This window comes from Argentina anserina, chromosome 6 (assembly GCF_933775445.1).
Source record: "Argentina anserina chromosome 6, drPotAnse1.1, whole genome shotgun sequence".
NCBI classification, from domain to species: domain Eukaryota; kingdom Viridiplantae; phylum Streptophyta; class Magnoliopsida; order Rosales; family Rosaceae; genus Argentina; species Argentina anserina.
In genome coordinates this window covers 33,571,035-33,594,782 of record NC_065877.1, presented here as the reverse complement: position 1 = coordinate 33,594,782, position 23,748 = coordinate 33,571,035, and the positions used below count along the sequence as shown (strand labels likewise).

The following is a 23,748-nucleotide window of genomic DNA, read 5'->3' as shown; positions in this document are numbered from 1 at the left end:
ATAATAATAATAATAACTTTGGCCGACCTGCGACGTTCGCGTTATTAGCACGACGCTCTAACCAGCTGAGCTAATAGGCCACTGTTGACTGGTGATCTACCTTCTCTTTTATAAACCAGCTGAGATCGAAATTATAACAAAAGCAATGGTGTCTCCTTCATTTCCATTGTGTCTGATGTGAAGTTGGATGTGCGAAACTGGTGAATGTGACCGACGCAACAGCCATTATATTCAATTATGTGCAGATGGCATAGTTAAAGATATAATTGGAAGGTGATCGTTGCAACTAAGAATGATCGATATGACTCAAGGGTGGTCCTTGCCACAGTGTTTCTTAAACTGATCGAGGCTTTTTCTTATATATCTGGTATTCGAATATCCTTTAAACTTCAGAATATCCATATATATATGATGATGATGATGATGGATAACTTTGTATAGAGTAGTGCTTGAAGTTAAGCCTCACATATGTCTCTCATTACAACCAGCCACTATGCGTTTCCAAGCTTCCGCATCTTTCCACTACTATATATATGAATTCTGCATAAATGTATAAACTATAAAGTACCAGCAACAAAAAGTCGACCTGTTTTCGAATTTTTTTTTTTTTTGGCAACGACCTGTTTTCGTTTGGCCAGTGAATGTTTAGATACAGGAGGCTAATTAAGTTGAAAACAGCAACTTTTTGTAAAGTAAAACTCACATGCCCCATATAGATTAATAGCATTAGTGATATGACTTAGACCGGCAACCAACCTGATCTACAGTTTCATTCAAGATCTCATTTTCTGATCAATCAGTAAACATCACCCCTTATTGCTTTGAGACCCCGCAATATAATGATAGTCCACCTTTGATCAATGGATAATACTGTTCATGCTTCCCAAAACCACCAAAAAAGGCTATTCATGCACTTTATTTATGTGCTAGCAATTAGTTTATCTAAATTCAACATGAGAACGTTAGATTTACCTCACAAGTATATATATATATAAAGAAGTTTGTCTAGCCCGTATTCATATTCTATTAAAATTCTTGTGAAAATCTTTTTTATGTGTTGATGTTACCTAATTTTACATAAAGTGAAACTATCGATTTATTGAAATTAAGTTTCACTTTATGTGTTTCAATTGTACGTTTAATTACGTCTAGTATCTTATCATACTTGTTTTACATAAATACTAGCTAATACGTTCAATACTTCAACTATTGGATTGGCACATATAAATGAGCTAGTGTCATGTATGTTAGTTTAAACATTTCATGCGAAACCAGTGAGTATCTCTAAAGCAATTCTTGTAATCAATAAATTGTAATAATAATGGTTTTACAAAAAATTCGAATATGTACGTACTAGGGGCATATATAGTCATATCAATACCGTCATGGAAATAATATATAAGACCCCCAATGCAAGTTAAGACTTAAGATTATCCTTGTCAGGCGAATTGGACACTTCTGACTTCTGATCGAGTATATATTTTGAGTAGGAAATTATGAAAACCGTCACCAGAATATATGCTTATGATGATGGAGAACTTTCCACAAGTGTTTTGAGAAACAAGCCTCACAAGTGTCCTCCATTACAACAATACAACTTGTGTATATAACACAGCCTTTTTGTAAAGCCCTCCAACTATTCTGTTCATTTATGCTGTTTGCAGTTCCTAAGCGCCGCATTTTTCCGGCCACTATTACAATTTTAGAAAATATTCAAATATAAAATAAAAATAACAGCGACAGGAAAGTGAGGAAACTACTATTGGCGAGATTAAATCAAAAGTGCCTTGCAGTACTGGCATGGTAATTGCCTATAGATTCATGACAGACCATATCAATTAGCTAGATTGCTATAATATTTTAGTCCTTTCTCTTTTGTTTTGCAAGTAAAATTATAGATTATGCAATTAAGTTGATGGTACGTTCAAGAAGAAAAAGGGTTAAATAGAGTTATAGAGGCCAAACTACTAAATTGCTGATGGTAATTCAGCTAAATTCACTTCTAGCTCGATATAATCATATAAATATTCCCGCTGTTAATGCAAAATTTGAACAAACAAAAAAGATGATTAATTGGAAAAGAAGATTGAAAGGAAGACCAATCAATTAAGGAGGGCATAAGTACCTCTCTAATTAGTGACTATAGGTCTATAGCTACTAATTACTATCTAACAATTATGGGCAAAACTCAGACTTTCTCACAAGAGCAAGAGCAGACAGAGGTGGCCGGCGTAGCCAAGTGCGTGGGCTGGTCTTCTCCGGCCATTATGATGACAACGATCTTAGGCTCATGATCTTCACACACTGCGCTGTTCATGTTGGTCTTTTTCTGTTTCTCTGCATCTTGATCAGTTGATGATCCGAAAGAGCGCTTGCGGTACGAGCACGAGAGGACAATTAGTGCAACAAAAATGAGTACCAGTATTACGGCTAAGCTCAGTAAGCTGCCAAAGAGGTAAGGTAATGGAGATTTCCATGGATGGACAAATCTGGCACTGCCGCTTGTTGTTGTTGACCTCATTTTCTCTGTAATGCGTTTGAGGCTTTTAGCTAGCTAGGTGGGTAATGCAGAGCAATGAGGTTGGTTTTATTCAAATGACTAGAATGCCCTACTTCTGCTTTCTCAAACAGTCAGACCTATTGATGGAAATTTAAATCTCTCTATTAAGGGGGAAAAAGAAAAGGGTAATAGAGAAAGTGCCTGGATTTACCCATGCCATGGTTTTTAGGAGTCGAGCTACTGAATGCAACACTAGGGGTGCTAATGGTTTATGGCAAACAGTTCCTGGAGAAAGAAAAAGACATACGCTGGATATATATTACATGTTTTGCTGCCTAACTTTTTCCTGTTTCTTTCTTCTTCTTCTTCTTTTTTCTGCCTTATCAACCATTTGAAAGAAGAAATTAATCTCCGTGTGTCATATACCTGGCACTTGTTTATTTGGGGGGGGGGGGGGGGGGGAGGGGTTGATTTTTTGCGTCATTTTCAACCCAGCACATAGAAACTGATGGATGTCTCTGAGAAACATAATGCACTTTTGGGTCACTTCAAGATCCTCAGAAAACTTATCCAGTATTAGAAAAGTACGTTTGTGAACAATTGGAAGAAACTGAGTCATATATTGGATATATATATATATATATATATATATATATATATATATATCAATATATGGTTTGTGTGTGCTAATTCCTACATCATATAACAGAATAACAATAATTTAGAATAATGGAATTGAAGAATGAAGATACTAAAATTCCAAATTTAATAGTTTAACTCGTCTATCACGTACACCCTCGCACGTAAAACACTGAACAAAATTACATAAATATGGGAAAATGATAATTCATGTTCTGGAAAATTTTAGACTTATAATTATCTCATCACAACACAACAAGCTTGTTTCGTACCAAATATAAAATAAAAAGAAAGTGCAACAACCTAGTAGTTAACATAAAAAACACACACAAAAAAAACGTAAAACACTCTTCAATCAGGTTGTTGAGATTTCAGATTTGGTATATATATCTGGAGGAAAACCATTCTCTTGAACCAGCTAATATGAACGAAGCTCTACATACTAGTTTCAAGCCACAATATATGAACACAACATGCAAGCTAGCTAGAGAATGAAATTAGAAATCCACTTAGTTTCTATGAATACAACTCACATCCTTATCCCCTTGCAGCTGGATAGCAAGATGCTTAACGTCCTCCCTTATGTCTTTAGTGTGAAACATCCATATCCAATACTCCGATCGATATTTCTACACATACAATTAATGTATGTTGAAGTGAGAAACACCTTAATTCATTTCCAACAAATTACAACTTTTTAAATGGTCGGAGTTGATCTAGTTGATAAATATTGTTCACCCGATTCATATCATTCACATGTACAGTATTATACAAACTTGCTGCATAACAGAGAGAACTTTTCTAAATACGTAAGAAATAACTGTGATGTTACTTCAATGATCCTACAAGCTTAACTAATGCCATAATGAATTTAATTACAATGATCCTTCACATGCATGCAATGGAGATGACAATTGTTATAGATCTTTTTATAAAAATTTCATTTAATTGGACATGCTTTATATATTGCAATGTTTATCAAGCCTTTTGTGTTCGCTAAATGAAGAACGTAATTAAAGCATGTCCATTAAATTAGATAATTGATGATATCGCCAATTAGTTAGGTTATCTACATTTCTAAGATGTCGCGCTTATGACGTCTTTCCACTACTAGTAATTTATATTTTCAATTGATGACCTTTGGTAAGATGGTAGAGTTGTCAAATGCCATAGTCGAAAAATGGTTTGAAGAGGATGATTATTGCTTTTCTTTCTAGATCAGATGCCAAAACTCAAAAGTGAATCGGTGATTGGGCTGCAAGCTATTGATGGAAATGCATGATCGATCATGAACTTTTGTGTGTTCTTTTGAGATACTTTTGAATTGAGTAATCGCTTCAATAGAGAACTATAAGCAATTGGTTTTATGATGCCTATTAGCTAGTTTGATTCCGAGAGACGAAAGCATATGCTTGAAGCATATTGAAGCTGCCTTTTTTACTTTCCATTCCACTCATCAACAAGCTGAAGAAGAAAAACGATCTTTTAATCTTTACGTATATTCACAATGATCGATCGATCGATCTGGTGCACAAAGGTACGAGGCACATATACGTAAATGGATTGATGGAATGTCAACTGCCAAAGTATGCTTAACAAATGCTCGTAAAACTGGCCTGCAGATCGATCCTACTGATAATGGAGACGTTAGAGTAGATCAAATGTTTAGTTAATAATATCAGTCTTCTCATGATGATCTGAATTGGGGGTGTTACTTAGATATTGTTTTACATCACTCGGATGGAGACATTAGTTAATAACAACCATTACTTTCTACCAGTTGAGTGCAAATCATATGCTATTGTTTCACATCCATAGAAATTCAGATCGAATCATAGAAATAGATAGACTAATATCACATATAAGGGCATAACCATATGTATTCTCAAGCGTATGTTGATTGTATGCATTGGAGAAATTAAAGGTATGCAAATTTCATTCGTTATCTTTGAGTCCTAAACTTATATCAATTTATGAAAATAAAAGTGTTGTCTATGATACGGGGACATATACAAATTTCTCATATACTATACAATCATTTTACAACTACTCAATTAAAATTAATACATTTGTTTGAAAACAATTTGATTAAACTAAATCACCACACTGAATTGATATTTGATCGCGAATATATATGCTTTTTAGAATATACACACAAAAAAAAAAGCCTCAAGGATGTTCCCTGGTCAATAACCCTTCCGTCAAAGCCAAACAGTTATAACATCATCATTATCCTAGTTTAGTCTGTACGTTTGCGCGCATCTCCAAGCCGCCGCATGTATAGAAATCATCAACAAGAACACCATTGGGTGTGACTATACTGCATACAGCTAATACTTTGTTTCTTGTTGTTTGAATCGATTCTTCCAGGGAATTTCAACTTGCCCTCTACTATTTCATTTACTCAACTTTGCATACATGTTTCGGGCCTTCAATATACTACCGCAAAGTTACAATAACAAGAGCAAAATTTTGAACTTCTCAGATAAGCAAGATTCCTAGCTATTAGACTTGATCAGAAGAGCAGGAGCAAGAGCAAGTGGAAGCGACGACTGGTGTAGCTAAGTGAGTGGGCTTGTCTTCTCCGGCGTTTATTATGACTATAATCTTTGGCTGATCAGCATCAAACACTGTATTGTTCATCGTTTTTGTTTGCTTCTCTTCGTGATCATCTTCACTTGATGAGTTGGTGGAGCGCGAGCTGCGGTATGACCATAGAAGAACGATCAGTGCAACAAAAATGAGCAGTAACATGAAAGCTAAGCCACCAAAGAGGTAAGGAACTGGAGTCTTCCATGGATGTAGTAGTACTGATCTGGATGTTGAGGATGTAGTACTGCTTGTACTTGCAGGCCTCATTTTCTCTGTTCTGTTGTACGTAATGGGATTTTGTGGGTGATTGTTGCAAAGAAATGAGGTTGGTGGTTCTGCTGGTTCAGCAATTTATAGTGGTCTTGGCCTTTAGTAGGGTTGTTTGAAAATGGCGGTAATGCCCTTTAGCCCTTTAGGGTTTAGAATTCTTTTCTTCCTTCTTCTTTCTGCTTTCTCTAGATGCGCAACTAGGATTAGTGCTAATTCTTCAAGTTAATGATGAAGAATGTGGCTTTTGTAATGTTGGGTTTGCTGCCAGTATATATACTGTTTTAAAGAAAATATTGATATTGATAAACATTTCAAAGAAGAACTCAGAAACAAGCAAAGGTGCAAAGCTTCTCAAGGACCTTAATTTTTTTAGGACCGTACCTTAAGTTCTCAGGTACTCGATTGATTTATGACCGGTTTATGCTAAACCATAATTTCCTGATGACCAGGGAATATGCTCAATCGATTATATGTTTTGCTATTTTCTTCTCTCTTTTTTTCGTTCAGCCTCATCAATCATTTGAAAAAGAACAGTTTCACCATTTCATATGGCACACATTATCTAAGTTAGAGGACTACGTAAATCATACTCTGCCACAATCATACTAGAAAATAAGTCAACAATCAGAAGAAAATGGGTTAATTTTCAATATTTACTTCAAATTGAGATATTGGCCGGGTCACAACGAGCTATCAGCCATAGACACAGAGATTTGGCCGAGTGCCGTGACATATATATATGACTCATCAATCACTTCGATTTGCAATCTTTACATCAAAATTCACTAGCCAAATATCATGTTATTATGGAGCTAGTCATCCTTTTTCGAGAAACTCCCAAAAGAAATTATCTACAGTTGCATAAAACAATGGCTAGTGGAGAACCGAGCAGGCGAGCAAGAAAATAAAAGAAAAATTGGACCCTCAACTTCGACACTAATGCCACCACCTGCACAACATCATGGGATTTGCCTTTGAGCATTTCCAAACGTCGGCCGGGTCTACCTCTAATACAGGCCGACACTTCTGACGCAATGCGTTATTCATTCTTTTTCAAGGGTTTGCAAATTATATGTAGCGCAAGATTCTGTTAGATTATGTCTTCGCCCATTAACATGATTTTATATATATGCATCTGCTTTCTGTATGTAAATTTGCCTCGTCCTAGCTAGTGTTCTTTTGATGGAGCACTGCGTTTCGAGATATCACTTTCTACATATAAGTTTTATTATAGATATGTGTAAGACTTTTACCAAATAGGTTCCGGCTTCTAATTCTTCTATATACAATAATAAAATATCAACCAAGAAGTTATGCGTATACATTTTCTTGCTAATAATTAACTTAGCTAGTTAGCAGGATGGTTACATGCATCGTTCCCTTAATGTCTGAGCGTGAAGCATTCATAGTGTGCAATCAAGTTCAAAATTTTTATGTTTCGCAATTTAAATAATAAGCTGAAATGGAGAGGATTCTCATCTTCCATTTTGGATTACCGTCTTCGAATTAGTACCATCATTTTTGAAAACTTTTCACCCTCCCAACAAGTTTTGCTTCCACTACTGGCTGCTACTGACCTACTGTCTACTTGATCGAGTCGCTGATCTTCTCAACTTCAGAAGCGCACTGGGCCCTGGCTGGATGGCTGGTGACGACAAAATCTAATCAATCTATATATGTTTTGTTTCAAGTTTCATGCCGACATGTTCAACATTCATATGAATGATATGATTCACGTGTATTGTATTAATATTATTGCAAACCTTGCGTCTTCAAATCCTCGCATATATGTCCATATACTATAATATATTGTTTTTGTAGTCTGCTGCTGAATCATTTTACAACTCATTGTTGTGGACTTGCGGTGTTGAAATTGTCAAGGAAAGACAGATTTATATCTGATCGAGAAGTCTATCTTGTCAATGCTCCAATCCGTAGAAAGTTGTCAACCTGCTTGCGTCTTCAAGCTAACCGCTGCTATCGAGTCTATCTGCCACGAACATCGTTCATATATACTATTTACAAGCAGAAAATGATCGATGCATCTGACAATTACGTAATGATCATATGATTATGAACGATGAACTATCGGTAACTACATATATTCCTATTCAGCAAATAAAAGTTCGCTCATATTATATGCATATATATGTAGCGATATATTTCTTTTGGGGAATCAATATATCTTGATCACGATGGATTCACAGTCATTTAGGCATATAATGGCTTCTTGCATGCAGCCTAAACAAGTATATATATAGTATTAAGCTGGTTTATGTAGCTAATTTCCAAGGAAATACTTATCTTAAAGAAAGTGAATTGAACCAATGGGGCCAAGTTCTAAGTTTATTGCTTCTAACCAAAGGAAGTGGCGTCACCATGAGAAACAAAACTAAAATGAGAAACAATAGCAGAGTTGGAAACCCTAGTGGAGATAGGCATTTACACACTTGACATCTCCCTTGTTTCCCACTACATAAGACCGATGATGTGGAATGGCACGTCCCTTTAGACTAATTTGCCATATCTAATTATGAAACTTAACCTAAAGTGCCTTTAACTAGTTAATTACAATGTACCACATATTGTGTGCTGCATGTATCTGAAATTCTAGGTCTTCCATTACCAACAGTACGAAAATATATAAAATACATCTCCGAGACGCCACTTCTCTCTTTAACTTTACTTAATCCAATTAGCACCATTTATTCTGCGATTTCCGCCGAACTTATTTCCATCATTAGTTGGCTAAAGCTGCTCTTTAGTTATCTGCTACTTCTTCAGAGAAGTGAAGCATATTCACTATTAATTAACAAACAATTATTATTTCAATGGGTGTCAGAATCCCGCGCCTTCCGAATTCGATCACTATGTACCTATGCCATCTTCCAGTCTAATTACATTACATATGTCACCTTTTACTCTTCAATCTTCATCTGTGTATTTCTTCAAGCGATTTTTTAGCATAATCAAATACAAGTATTACAAGCCACATAGTTGTCCACAAAAAGAAGACCCTACGTACAACGCAAGATGCTGTAAACTCTCATGTATATATCTTGCATATTATGAAAACATTAAACCACACTATTAATATGTACATACGTATATAAATTTTGCAGTGCTTTGTCTCATTATCAAGACAGAAAACTCCATCGATCGACCAGAAACAAATTAAATAAATATATGTTTATCAAACATCAATTTCCATGAGAAATGTCAGGGAAAATGTGGACGTACACAGAAGACGGTATAACTGTACAAGTCATAATAAGATCGCCTTTCATTTCAAATCTATGTGATCACCCTCCCACTAGGACCCCAGTAGATTTTAGTACTTGACGTGCTAATACATTTCCGAGAAGCCACTTCTCTCTGTTAGCAACTTTTTGGAATTTTACTAATATTGTTTAGTAATTTAATTAAGATTAATCGCTAATGTCAAACTTAGTTGGCTTAATAAAGTGATAAAATAATGTATTGAAAGACTGCAGTAGGTATTTATTACTAGGACTTGTAGAAGACTCTTACAGACTGCAGCTTCCAACTTCTAAATAAGTCAGCTTCTTTTCAAATTATATTTACTTCTTCCCCAATTAGTCTTTATATTTATCCCTTAAGTGTACGCGGTAGTGGAGTCGGTGGCGCAAATGGCTGATTTGGTGAAAAGCTTATAGTATTAAATCTGAATTATTGGAGATATAATTCTAGTGATTAATTTGTCATGATATAGAACTAAAAGAAGCAATATTACTCCTCTGATTATTTGATGACAAAATTCTGTTTACAAATATGTACTATACCTCTTTGATGAAATTATCTTCAAACCTCTCCGGCTCTCTGGGTGACCAAAAATTCAATTACTTCAGCAATGAGCGAGGATGGTAAACCTAGCTATTTTAAGTTGCTTCATGTAGACACATAAAATTTAATGAAATAAATCATCTTTATTAAATGATTAAATCGACCAAAAACCCGCCAAAATTGCACACGTGACCAAAAAGTCAATAAAATTGGTGCTGATTCGAATAAAACTCATGTCAGCACATAAACGGATGATCGTAATTGAAGCTACGTGATTCCGACGTAAATCGGAAAATGGAATGTCATTGACAATTCGAAATGGTAATCGGACATTTGATTAAATTAATAACTTTCTTGACGGTTATAATTAAATCAATTATTTTCTGTTTAATTTAGTTATGAGAATAACTAATTTTAAATTAATCAGAAAATACATATTGATTTAATTATACAATTAAAGAAATTTATTATTTTGAGTGTCATTAAAATATTCTACAATATAGAAATCTTGACACTATAAATACCACATTCAACATGAAGAAAGGGGACTTGAGAAGAAGAGAGAAAATCACTTAAGCAAGGTCACTCTTGAGAAATCCCAAAGTCTCCCAAGTCCACGAAGAATCATCAACCTGTCAAGTCGATCGTTCTTCATCAATCCAAACTCAAGTCCACGAAAAATTATCAAGCTGTCAAGTCGATCGTTCTTCATCAAATCCAAACTCAAACCCACGAAGAATCATCAAGCTGTCAAATCCATCGTTCTTCATCAAATCTAAATCCAAACGCAAGTCCACAAAGAATCGTCAAGCTACCAAATCAATTGTTCTTCATCAAATCCAAACTCAAGCCCACGAAGAATCATCAAGATGTCAAGTCGATCGTTCTTCATCAAATCCAAACTCAAGCCCACGAAGAATCATCAAGCTGTTAAAATCAATCGTTCTTCATCAAATCCAAACTCAAGCCCACGAAGAATCATCAAGCTGTCAAATCCATTGTTCTTCATCAAATCGAAATCCAAACGCAAGTCCACGAACAATCGTCAAGCTACCAAATATATCGTTCTTCATCAAATCCAAACTCAAGCCCACGAAGAATCATCAAGCTGCCAAATCGTTCGTTCTTCATCAAATCCAAATCCAAATCAAACTCAAATTTTCAAGATCAAGTACACGTCACCCTTGAGCCAAGTCATATACGGAGATAGTATTAGAGGAGTTCACAAAGATTGTAACCCCGCGCTTGATTATAAATAAATCACATTATTATTTGTACATGTGTCTGCACTCTCGTTTGTTTTAAGATTATCGTTCTACACTTCCCAAATCAGACTATGCCCACAAGAGTTTGCTTGGCTTTAAGCCTACCGCATCATCATGATATCCAACCAAAACCAGCAAAAAAAAAAAAGGAAACAAGAGATGGATCGGAGAGGACACAACTCACACAAGTAATCCCAATACTAGCGTTCGATGGAATAGAAGCTTGTAGGGTTCTTGAAAAAGCTAATTAGATAGATGGAATAAATGTGTTAAAATTTAGATTCACATATACTGCAACACAAGATAGAACAATAGATTTCGAAGATGTTCGCTCTCTCTTAATCTAATTACATATTGTCGATGATGAAAAAGAATTATAAGTACCCAAAATTTAGATATCTAAAGGCCGAGATCGAAATAACTAGCTATACTACCAGAACTGAAGGTCTGAAGCAAAAGGATGATGAGTTCAGAGACTTTGATCAACTAGTAGAGGAAGAAATGGGGTTTGCCAAGTATGTCGGTGTTTTCTCTCCGGCCATTATCACGAGAATCTTGGGCTCCGACTCTGCAGCCTCTAAGTCATCCATTTCCCGTGACGTTGGTTTTGCATCTTCACCACCCGAACTTGCGGAGTTGGACGACAAGGTTTTACGATAAGAACAAGCCAGAATTAGCAATGCAACTGCGACGAGTCCCAGCATGAGTGCTAGGCCGCTGAAGATGTATGGTAGCGGAGATCTCCAGTTGCTGAAAATAGTTTCACCAGCACCGACACCGGAAGAACCAGTCGAGCTCGTGGAGTTTGCCATCAAAGACTTCATTGCTAAAATCACTGTAGTAGTGTTCGTATAGCTACCTAGCTGATGCTGCCGAATGCTCTGAAGGGAGTATGCATTTAATCATTCATATGCTTAGGTTTATATAATTCCGTCTGCACAGTGAATTTGAGGATCAGAACAAGAAAATTGTGAATTGTGGTTGATGAAGTTACATATATGGCCTCAAGTGATGATTATCATGTGCAATTATTTCTTCTACTTTACTTGTTCATTCGGTGATCGACTGTTATGAAAGTTTCTTGGTATTCATGGGGCTGCACAGGGTATTCGTGATATTTCAAAATAGTCTGACCGCTCAACTAACTCTTCAAATAGTCGCATACGTTGCATTAGTTTCACTTAATGGTGTGGTCAAATTCTAATATGCTAGCACTGGAGCTTAACATCCTTAAATTTGACCATATCTAATGGTGTATCCGATTGTCAGTTTTGTTTTTCAGTCTACAGTTCTGCTGTTATACAACAATATGGTATGAACAAGTTGTTGTTTGAAATGTACATATACGTCATTCTCAAAAAAATAAAGGACCTATACTGATGTACATATACGTATGTACGTAGTTTTTCCAAGTCCTCATTCCTAGCTTAGAGGCTAAAATTTCTCAAACAGATTCTCCGCCGATTTACTGTACTGATGGTGCAAAGATCTCCATTAAACTTAGAAATTGTGGTGGATATATACTACTTGAAAACGTACGAAATAAATACATAGTTATCTATGAATACAATTAACTATGCAATTAACTAAACCATGCATACCAAAAGCACAGTAACATTGTCACAGATCAGAAGCTCCGTATCGGCCTCTCGCTTTCTTAATTTACATTACTTCCCGGATGAATCATTGAAAGAGTGAATCTTGCCTCAGTAAGCAGCAAATTTGAATTGAGAGATCCGAGTTCATAACATGATTAACATCAGACGCAATTGAAGTTGTGACTGCCCAGGAAAGCCCAGGTCCATCTTTGAGATGGGCTATAAAGTTTTTGGGTCATTAATTGATTTATTGACTAAGATCATATCCAATTCTGATAAGAAGGGTTATGTGGTTCAAGATGCATATGCTGATGAAGATGGAAAAGTCAAGAATTTCAACCAGCTATCTGGCTGATACAAGGCCAAGTAGTTATTGCCCCAAAAAATACCAACTAGTTGTGGTTTTCCTTGTCAACAAAAGGAAAAGGGTAAGGATGAAAGGAGACACATTTGTATGGCTATGCTTGAACTGCTCTCAATGTTCAAGACCCATGAGGCCATGACTAGCTACCATCGAAGAGTCACCAAAAACACAAGGATATGAACTTCTGGGATATCCAAATTTAACAATACCTTTAGGCAAAAGGGTTTGACACTTGAGATATATGCTGCCATATATGCATATCCAATCTTCCCTTTTTCCCTTTATGCTTTCTTTTTGCACTGCAAAGTGTAAACGTGCAGCAACTTTTTCTCACTAGATTACAGTTGGATATGTGGAGGTGCACTTTGGCCTGCTCTTTTTCACTTTTGGGACCTTACCTTCCCTTTCAAGTATCCACCTCAAATCAAGAATCCGTAACTTAAAATGGATACTTCATATGCTTAGTATAGTACATTAAGTTCATCTCATATATATCTTAAGAATTTCAGTAACATCTTGAGGAAATGAACCAGTTTAAAGCACTTTAGCCTGCATAGACCATCTAATGTAATAACCAGCATCAATTACTAACCGGTTTAACACTTTGGATTGACTGATTCTTACATTTTCTTCTATGCGATACACCAATTTCCACAACGGAAATCAGTATCATGATACCAGATATTTCAAGAGTGTTATGACTATGCCAATTGTAATGCACGCAAAGCTCATCATGGAGATGTTACAGCATTAGATGCCCTAAGAAATGGCCTACTTGAGAGTGTAATGACTACAGTATTGCCTCAACTTTGTTCTCCGGATCCCATGTGCACTGCTTTCTTGTAAAGATGATAGAAACTGCAAAAGTGCAGATAGAATGTCTTTGTTGATCAGAGATCTCAAAAGCTTTAGTAATCTCCATATACAGTGAACTGCATCTAAACTCTAAAGTACCTGTATGATTTGTACATGCAATATCTCCTATGCAACTAGCATGAAATATTGTAGACCATTGTAGTTTCATTTTTCGAACCAAGTATGTGCTCCGGATATGCTATATCGATTGATACAGCTACAGTTGAAGTTCTTAGTTTGGTCTGTAACTAATGTATGTGCAATGACATTTATTCCCTTTTTCCATGCAGTTGAGAAGTTTAGTTAACTGCAAATTGGTCGTGGTTGGAAACATATAAGTATTTTCGGGATACCATGTTTTCATTATAGGAGAGATCTTATTAAGAGATGATGATACCATCACTGAGGTGTATATGGGAAATGAAATAGTGACTACTAAAATTTGTAAGAGAAAGTTCCCCTGTCTTTATAAGATGAGCAAGAAGTATCAAGGATCAAACAAAAGCAGAAATATTCATCTGCCTTTTAGAAAATATGAAGCTAGCTCGTCTCCAGAATCCTTATGAGTATTCTGTCGGTTCCATTTTCTCTATTATCCCCGCAATGTGCTAGAATCTTGTTCCTGATTGTAGTCCTGAAAGGTACATGGTATAGTACTGAATAGTGAATCCTTCATTCTTAAAAGTTACTCGATTTTTGAGCGAAGAAAATTCACTATAGCCAACATTGGGGTCTTGCAGAAAACACAGATCGATCTAACAAGCAAAGTAGTGATAATGCTGCAAAAGATTGAACTTCCAACTAATAAAAATTTACATTTGCATCATAGCAATGGCATGAAGATGCCACAACATACAAGATTACCATCCATACATCTCATTCAAATTGGAAAAGATACCAGTGATTATCAGTACGTAGCAGTCTAGCAGGTCTTTAATAATATCTAAAAACCAGTGCAATCTTAGTTATCTGAAGGAGATCTCCTTCTGCTGCTTGAATTGTCACACGATTTCAGTACGAAGGGACAATACCGTATCCAGTTTCTCCCATGAGTGATGTGGAGAACATCTGATCCACTTCAACTTCAATGTCTGTTCGCTTTGCAAACCGGCCCTTGATCCGAGGTCTTGTCTCTGCATAGGCCTTCCTTGAGGCATAACGGATTGTTTTCTCAAACTTCCTCATCTTCTTTTTTTCTCTGTATCTGAGGACCCTGGCCTCCCTGTCCATTGGACTTAGTTGGGTTGGCATCTGAATTGTAGGTCCATTGAAAAGGTCTATTGTTCCTTTTGGTGTTCTTGGGTGAGAGACTGACATATCGCTCATTGTTGAGTCTGGTACAACACCAACATCCATGGATGAAACAGAAACCTATCAAATGATCAAAGAAAAACACCATTAGAAAAATTGCTACAACATTTCATCATTTTGAAACGATACTTATGAATTTCACAGATGTGGATGTTCACTATATTTAAGGGTTCTATATACTTTTCATGCATTCTTCCATCATGTACAACAAGCTAACTCGGTAGCTCAAAACCCTAGCTAAATGAGCATAAGTCCTCTTCCCGGCCTTTAGGTTTCAAGAAGATGCCCCATTAAATGGAAATGAATTGAAGTGCTAAAACTCATTCCCTTTTACAATGTTCCTTGAACATTCTCTGACTTATTGAACCGTCTAAACAGAAAAAAGTAACCCTCTCAGAACATGACCTGAATTGACATCATTTTCTAACTTGGATCAAAAGGGGAAAGAAAAATAGAAACATTCATATTATTTGCCACTCTAAAGAAGAAAAGCAGAGATATGGGAGACAATGGAGCTTAGCTAGAAAGTGCAGATAATAGTAATAGGCTTTCTCTTATTAGCTTGGCCAATTAAAAGAGAGCTTATCTTTTTATCCTAGTAATTAAGATAGATTGAGCTGATCATCATCCCAAATCAAGCATTGTTCACTTTGAACCACAATAGTAATAGCTAATCAACAAAAAACTAGCAATAAACAAGTAATTATAGAAGCATTATGGAGTAGAAATTAGAAGCTTACAGTGTGAGATATTGAACCATCGTAACCATAAGCAGCTTTTGAGGACTCATATTCCATCCCCAACTGATGAAAGTTATGCTTCTGCTGCATCTGCATCTGGTTTACTTTACCTTCTCCATACTGAACTGGCACAACACTATCACCTCCATAATTGAACTTGTGCGGCATACCATACTGGTTATGCTGGTCAGTAACAGTGGTAGTAGTACTGAACTGGTTCTGATCAGATGAGTTGTACTCCACAAGGTCCAAGTACTCATCAACCTCCACTCCGAAGAAGAATCCGTTGTTGTTGTTGTTGTTGTTATTGTTTGGATTGTTGTTACTGTTATGATTACCGTTGCTGTTCTTCACCGGATTCAGCAGCAGCCAGGAGGCAGCCTCATCTTCATCTTCTTCGTCCAATGCCTCATCTCCTTCCTGGCTCAGGAAACCGTCCTCTGTGGTATCCGCCGGGGCAGCCGCCACCATCATCTGACCGCCGGGGTCAGTGGACGGAGGTCCGTGTAGGCAGCCGGAGATGGGAAGGATGGGGACGCGCTGGTGGCGACGGGCCAAAGGATTAGCAGAGTGGATTTCCGCGTCGCAAGACGTGCAGAGCGAGGCCGCGTCTGCCTTGCAGAGAAAAGCAGCCGGCGCACGCTCGCACGCCTCGCAGACCCACACACGCTCGTGGCGGGAAGCCACGCGGTTGGCGGCGTGGATCGTGGCGTCGCAGCTCGAACACAAGAACGCAGAGTCTGCACGGCAGTAGACCGTGCAGGCTGCGGAGCGGCACGTGTCGCAAACACGTGCCCGGCTGTTCGCGGCCGCGGCGCCATTGCTCTCTTCCTTCAACATGCTCTTATTTTTTCCTCACTCAAACTCTGAGAGAGGGTTTTCAAAGTTCGAGGGGAAATGATGGAGTTATGGAGAGTGGAGGGAAGAAGGGGTCGAGGGGGGTCTAACTGTAGGCAGAGCGGCAAAGTGGGAGGGAATCCAGAGGGCGACACGTGGAGGTGGTTTAGTGGGTGGGAAAAGTTGTGGCTGAGCTTTTGGACCTAAAACGGGGGGTCCATGAGTCTGAGCTGCTAAGATTCGGGGTAGGACACGTGGCATTTCAGAAGACGTGGTGGAGATGCTTTCTGGGTTTTTTCCTACACAGCTGGATCAATGTGGATGAGAATAATGGGGATGGTAACGATCAACTGTGTAGGGTGTTGTTTTGCCTGCTTGGATGATGGGAAAGTAGAACTTCCATCTTGGAGCTATAGTAACCTGCTCGGCTGCTTGCAGTTCTCTACTTAATTCCTAGGTTTTTTCTTAATCCGTCGAGAGCAATGAACAAATTCATGGTCGATTCTATAACTATTTTTTCATTATTTATACGACGGATGTATGTCTTCTTACTCTTTTGAATATTTAAATTTATCGGCGCTTAGATTTATTTCAAGAGTTTCAGTGAATTATATTGTTCATTAGAAACTATATATCGAGGTGCTCATATCTCTGTCAGCGCATTTGTCTTGACAAAGGATTTAGCAATGGCTAGCTCTATCGCACTATCTTGACAAAGGGTTTTCACCGGATTATACATATACACTGATATTTCTTAGCGTGACAGAAGAAATGTATATAGAATCCCACCTCCTGGACAATAATATTAGCTCGAAACAATGTATATATACTGAACTAATAATCATCAGCTATCTGTTATGTCGATGGCAAAAATTAGAAGTAAAAGATATGTGCTATTATGAATACATCAAACTTAATTATCTGCTCATAAATCATAGATATAGACACGTCTCTACTACTACTAATTACAATGCCAGTTTGCTTACAGTGTAAACAACTAACCGTTGCCATCATACATTACCTAGGCACCTAGCTATCCTCAATCACAGGGTAGAGATGAATCCCCATGAAAGCTACCAGAGCAGCCAAAATTATATATTGTCATTTGTCAACTAAATAGATTTTTCATTGGAAATTCCCTACCACATCCACATGTAATGATATATACGGGTTTAATTATTTTCGGAAACTCTAAAATGGTTTTGTAAGCAACATTTCATTTTCGATAAGTTTTCTATACATAAAGGAAATTCCTGCAGCCAATAGGAGACTGCCACTTAGCATAGACTTGGATTAGGAGGCCTTCCCACCACTAGTTATCATTTACGTATAGCTTCTGGAGCCAAGAAGATTGACATGAAAGTATAATATATTTTGATGTCATTATATGTATTGACTCCGTCTGTTTTCCCTAACCATGAGTCTTTCAATCCAATTTGAAACCTGCACCTTTTTGTTTGTCTTTTTTGTCTTACTAATCGACTCTGCTAAAGTTTACTCAACTAGATACTGATAGTAAAATCCTTCTAAACCTAACTGTGATCTTACGTATTAATTCTTATTCAATTTGTTCTACATGATATAAATCATTTCCATACGATGGCAACATAAATGCGTTTGTTAAGAGAATGTTTACCCCAATTATTATATATCATATTGTCACAATTTACACCATGAAAGCTTATTTGTGACAACTTTAAAGAAAGAGGGAAACATGAAATATCGAACTATCAATGATCATTATAATCCACGTTTAATCTCGTACAGACGATGAAGCAAAGAGAGAGAGAAATACAAAAACACAAGTAATCTAATTGGACTATATATTCATGCTTTCATTGGGGTTTTATCTTTTTCATGTGCCCCACTGCATGGTGTAACTGTGGGGCATGAGGCCCGTATTGCTTGTAACCTAGCAAAATTTGGAACTCATCCTAAAGGCTTGGTGCTTTAATCAAATTAGTACAGGAGTGAGTTCATATCTTTTTACTGGTTTGATTCCACAGTTCGATTGAACATGAGTTGTGTAAAAATGGACTTGGTAGTGGAAAGCCGTGAGGGTGTCAACAGAGAGGGTTGGACTGCTACAATTTCTTTACGATCAAGTAACAAGTTACTCTTTTATATTTTTCTTTAGTACCGGTCCGTTGTTGCCAATGCAGATTATGCAGCTCAACTAGATTCTTACTGAAGTTTAACTATAATTTTCTACATCAGGTATGTATTATCTTCTGACCATTTAACTCTAATTTTCTCTTGTTTGTTTCACGAAGCCAAGCCTTGGCTTCTTGAAAGTATTACAGCTACTGATGGACTGATGGTTTTGAACCTTGAAAACAATTAATGAAGATAACAGCTACTATTGGTTTTGAAACTTTATCCATTCGTACCAATTTTATGAAGGATCAATCCCTCAATCTAGAACAAATGGTACGGGTGTTCTACATTATTTGATGGCTCATATAAGCCTCAGATGCTTCCATGTTTTCTTTGCACACAGTCAATCAATTTTGAATTTAGCTCAGGTTGTTTAAGCTGGATAATGAACCGAACAGGGCCTTAATGTTACACTTGTTGATCGGATTCATTGTAATCCTAGGACAAATTCATCTTAATGAGATTTAGTAGAACGCTGTTTATGAATTAATTGGTGTCTACTGCCTGGAGTTTGTCTTTGGTGGAGTCAAAGTGCAGAAAAAGAGGCAGAAAATTTGTCTGATCAAAGAGAGTGAAAGGTTAACAGCAAGTCATTCTGAATCTAAGAATGTCATTTCATTGAAGAAGAATCTGTACAATTGGAACTGGAAGAAAATATCAAAATTTTCGGGCCTGGGATGCACTACCAATATACAGCATAAACTCTTAATATCCATGCTAGTAGCTTCAACTATATTTCTAGCTATAACATGATTTCTTTTAAAGCGGGTGAATTTTCACCTCGGACCTGAGAGTTCCATTGCTTGTACTAATAATGAAGAGTCGTCGGTAAGATCTGAATATCGATCAGATGATGAAAAGTAAGCTTTCGACTTTGTTGATTCTGCTCTTTGAGATGCTTCCCATCTTTCTACAAGTCCGTCACCTTCAAGCATTCTGACCACTTCAGACATTTTGGGTCTAAGACCAGGAAGGTACTGAGTACACAAGAGTGCAACTTGGATCATTTCTTCAAGCTCCATGCGATCATAGTTGGTACTCAGATCCTTGTCCACCAGCATTTCAAGCTTCTTTTCGTGATGAAGCTTCTTAACCTGTGATCAAATAAATCTCGGATATAAATCTTATAAGCTTGGACCAATCAGTTACAATTTAGGACTACTTTCACAAGACTATACAGGGTTTGTGTTCGCTCACCCAATCAAGTATAGCTCCCTTTTGGTGAGTTGACTTGGCAAATTCTAGAGCTGTCTGGCCTGTAATTAGTTCAAGTAGAAGAATACCAAATCCAAACACATCTGTTTTATCAGAGGACTGGCCTGTGGAAAGATACTCTGGGGCTATGTGCCCTATGGTACCCCTCACTGCGGTGGTGACATGCGAGTCTTGGTGATCCAAAAGCTTTGCCAGATCAAAATCTCCGACCACAGCTTCACAGTAGTCATCAAGAAGTACATTTGCTGCCTTCACATCCCGGTGGATAATTTTTGGGTCACACTGCTCATGAAGATATAACAATCCTCTTGCAGCTCCTAAGGCAATCCGTTTCCTAGTTCCCCAATCCAACACTGGTTTCCCTGTCAAAAGCATTGATATGATTCAAAGTTAGCCAATCATATCAGACATTCTAAATGACTTATTGAATTGGTCTATCCTTTGATCTACCTTTGAGACGAGAAGCCACACTACCATTGGACATGTATGGGTAAACTAGAAGCCTTTCTTTTGGTGTGATGCAAAACCCATAAAGCCGAAGAAGGTTGCGATGAACTGCTAGGCTGATCATTTCAACTTCAGTTTGAAACTGAATCTCTCCACCTAGAGCACTGCCATCTTTAAGTCTCTTCACCGCTACAACAGTGCCATCGCAGAGAGTTCCTTTGTAAACATGTCCAAAGCCTCCCTTTCCTATTAGGAACTTGCTGCTGAAGTTATTTGTTGCTATCTGAAGTTCTCTAAAATGAAATCTCTTCAAGTTCCCAAGTGAAATTTCTTCATGATGCTTTTCTGAAATGTCACCACAATAAGAAGAGTCATTACTCCAATTAGTTTCCAGTCAACAAAAAATGTTGTTCACATTTTATCTTTTGCTATTGATGTGCTGTCATCTAGCAACAAAGTACCTGTAACATCAAAGAATGCCTGTTTATTGTGCCTTTGCCTCCACCATATAAATAGTCCAAATCCAAGAACAATCAGGCAGAGGCATCCAAGACTCAAACCAAAAGCAAGAGCCATTTTACGGTTTTTAGGTCTGTTAGGAAGAGCCGCTAGAGAAGAAAAGTTAAAGTGAAGTCAGTCAAAATACTATCATCCTGAACTGAAATCAGTGCTGTGAAAGATGGAAGTTGCTATGCAAGAACTCTCAGTACAGTAAAACAATGTAAATTTTATACCCTGTGTATTATTCAAGTTCATGGACATTGGCATCAGTTCCATCCCATTGCAGTCTGCTTCAGACCTTGTTGCACAAATTAGGGGGTTTCCCACTATGCTGATACAATAAACAAAGGAATGAAAATATATTAGGAAAGTAACAGCATTCTGCTGAAATATAGAGAGAAGGAAGGAGTGATTACTTGAATGTTTTAGCAGCAAATCTAGGCACAGGACCACTCAGATTATTGTATGACAGATCCCTATTGCACAAAACCACAGAATCACAAAAGCTACTTCAGAATCACAGTTCAATGACATAATATACAAACAATAACACATAAGAATGGTTTAGAGATTTACAGAAAGGCAAGGTTGGTCATGTTAGCCAACGACATCGGAAATGCTCCGGTGAGACTGTTATTGTTGAGCCTCCTAAACCCAGTTGAAACAATCTGTACATTAAATTTCGAAACAAAAAGAAAAAATGCTTTACTTCATGTTAAATGCCCTCAAAATGCTTACAAATACTGGAGGCTCTTTAGGTGACCCAGAGAGGAGGGAATTCCCCCAATCAAAAAGTTGCTGGAAACATCAAGAGTCTTGAGCTTTGAGAGCTTCCCAATTTCCTGAGGGATTGGTCCTGTTATGTTGTTGTTCTGTAAGAGCCTGTACACACCACCAGTCCACCACACCTTATTAAACTCCCTCAAAACAGAACCATTGCACTCATGAAAAAGACTAAAATTTCCAGTTGTGGAAAAATACTTACACAATCTGAAGATTTGTTAAGTTGCCTATGCTTGGAGAAAGAGTGCCTGATAAATTCTGGCTAGGAACTCCTCTACAAAAGGACCATTTAAACTTCAAATTAAGTTAATCACACTTATGATTATCTACCATTTCATCTCTAACATAAATTTTATACTTCCAAAAGGAAATTGAAGTAAGACTTACAGGCCAACAACCAGGTTTTCAGAAGAACAAGTGACCATAGTCCAGCTACATGGATCAACAGCATCATAATCCCAATTGCTTAGAACACCATGAGGATCCTCCAGAGCTTCCTTTATACCCATCAAAGCTTGAACTGAGATGAAGATAACCCAGATAAGGATTCCGCACACTCCACCCCATTAAGATAGAAAAAGAATGCACTTTGTTCCAATACATGATGAAATGAATGAAGAAATTTCGAAGTTCCAAACTTTACCTTCAAAGTTTACACCTTTAGGTGAAAGCAATCCATTCCCACAAATCCAACAACATACGAATGCCAGACATAGAACAGCTTTTGCTCCTTGCATTCTCATTCTCTCAAACACAACAAGATAAACCCAGAGATGTTGAAGCTTTGCTTGTTGAGAGTTGAGACTGACAGTGCTCTACTAAAACCCACAATAACTAACTGGCTTTAGTTTTCTTTAAGTTGAATGTTCAAAACTCCAAACCCTTTTGCTTTCCATGCGTGAAACCCATTCACCGAAATCTTTGTCAGACACAAGAAAAGAATCCAGTTCTTTTCGTGGTATAAAAAGAACTAAGCATGCCTGTCATTGAGTCATTAGGAGCAGTGGAGCACACAAGAATTCAAAAGAAGTGGGGAGAGAATAGGAAGTTCAAGACAGAAAGTTAATAATGCATTTAGCATAGAAAGGTCGCTCTCAAAAATTCCATTGCTGCTATTACACTCAAAGACCCCAAATAAGAAAATTAGTGCTGATTACGACTTAATAATGAGATTTAAGATTGTGACTGGTTTTCACCTGTGAGACTCTCATAATCAAGATGATATATATCTACCTTCTCTAATAGATTAAGATTTAATAAGCACAATTCATGCAAATAAGTTGCCAAAATAATGTCTCGTGAAACTCATGATATGATGTAATGCGTCTTCTGGTTGCATTTTCCGTTAATTAAAAAGGAAAACAATCTTCCAGAGTTTATAGGTGAAATCATGATACCAAATTATTTTCCGTGTAAATTTTTATTCGTATACATCGTTAACCTGGGATTGTGTGTTGTTTCATTGGATTTTGGTAACATCTTTGGCACAAAATGGTCAGTGCGGTGTGGAACTTATGAATCCCTTGCTTGAGAGACTACGCTAACAGAGGAATCCAACATTCCCTGAGCTTGGCCATTCAGTAAAGTTACAAAAACATGTTCTTCTTTTTTCAAGAAATTGAGAATGTGAGAATCTCGAGGAGGACTTGTGGCTTGAGACAATGAGACTGAAGGTGGATTTGGTCACCCACCACAATGACCTATGATGCCGTGAGGGTCTCTGTTAGAATTTTTGTTCTATTATGGGTTTGTTTATGCACAGCAGCATACTGGTATAATAAGATGTCCATTGTTTAATCAGAATCGGTTTCTTTTGTGCTGGAAATGTTGGAAGCTACTTTATAGATTCCACAATCCACTATGAGCTAAC

The 23,748-nt window shown here is 37.3% G+C and overlaps 2 protein-coding genes across 3 annotated transcripts; both read right to left on the bottom strand.

The window, feature by feature from the left end:
• Nucleotides 1–14,657: 14,657 nt before the first annotated feature.
• Nucleotides 14,658–16,785, bottom strand: LOC126798905 (zinc finger protein CONSTANS-LIKE 2). 2 transcript variants are annotated; one of them, XM_050525989.1, is made up of 3 exons: nt 16,263–16,785; nt 15,939–16,232; nt 14,658–15,258 (listed from the first exon to the last, which is right to left on the bottom strand). In XM_050525989.1, exons 1-3 carry the CDS (start codon nt 16,776–16,778, stop codon nt 14,899–14,901), a joined length of 1,170 nt encoding a protein of 389 aa, XP_050381946.1. In that variant the 5' UTR covers nt 16,779–16,785; the 3' UTR covers nt 14,658–14,898. The 2 variants fall into 2 exon arrangements, with proteins under 2 accessions (XP_050381946.1, XP_050381945.1); XM_050525988.1 differs by having other exon boundaries at nt 15,939–16,785.
• A 2,737-nt stretch (nt 16,786–19,522) lies between these two features.
• LOC126800951 (protein NSP-INTERACTING KINASE 1-like) lies at nt 19,523–22,857 on the bottom strand. Its single transcript, XM_050528383.1, has 11 exons — nt 22,522–22,857; nt 22,266–22,398; nt 22,081–22,152; nt 21,834–21,977; nt 21,672–21,743; nt 21,512–21,571; nt 21,329–21,426; nt 21,056–21,202; nt 20,598–20,939; nt 20,130–20,509; nt 19,523–20,026 (listed from the first exon to the last, which is right to left on the bottom strand). The coding sequence occupies exons 1-11, from the start codon at nt 22,619–22,621 to the stop codon at nt 19,709–19,711; spliced, it is 1,866 nt and encodes a 621-aa protein (XP_050384340.1). The 5' UTR covers nt 22,622–22,857; the 3' UTR covers nt 19,523–19,708.
• Between the last annotated feature and the right edge of the window lie 891 nt (nt 22,858–23,748).

What these genes read in the sequence shown, in the direction of transcription:
- LOC126800951 (XM_050528383.1), bottom strand. Translation starts at nt 22,621, where the DNA reads ATGAGAATGCAAGGAGCAAAAGCTGTTCTATGTCTGGCATTCGTATGT. An exon ending in GAAAACCTGGTTGTTGGCCT is followed by an intron (nt 22,153 to 22,265) that starts GTAAGTCTTACT and finishes GTCCTTTTGTAG; the next exon opens with AGGAGTTCCTAGCCAGAATT. An exon ending in GGCATTCTTTGATGTTACAG is followed by an intron (nt 20,940 to 21,055) that starts GTACTTTGTTGC and finishes GTGACATTTCAG; the next exon opens with AAAAGCATCATGAAGAAATT.
- LOC126798905 (XM_050525988.1), bottom strand. Translation starts at nt 16,778, where the DNA reads ATGTTGAAGGAAGAGAGCAATGGCGCCGCGGCCGCGAACAGCCGGGCA. An exon ending in ATGGTTCAATATCTCACACT is followed by an intron (nt 15,259 to 15,938) that starts GTAAGCTTCTAA and finishes ATCATTTGATAG; the next exon opens with GTTTCTGTTTCATCCATGGA.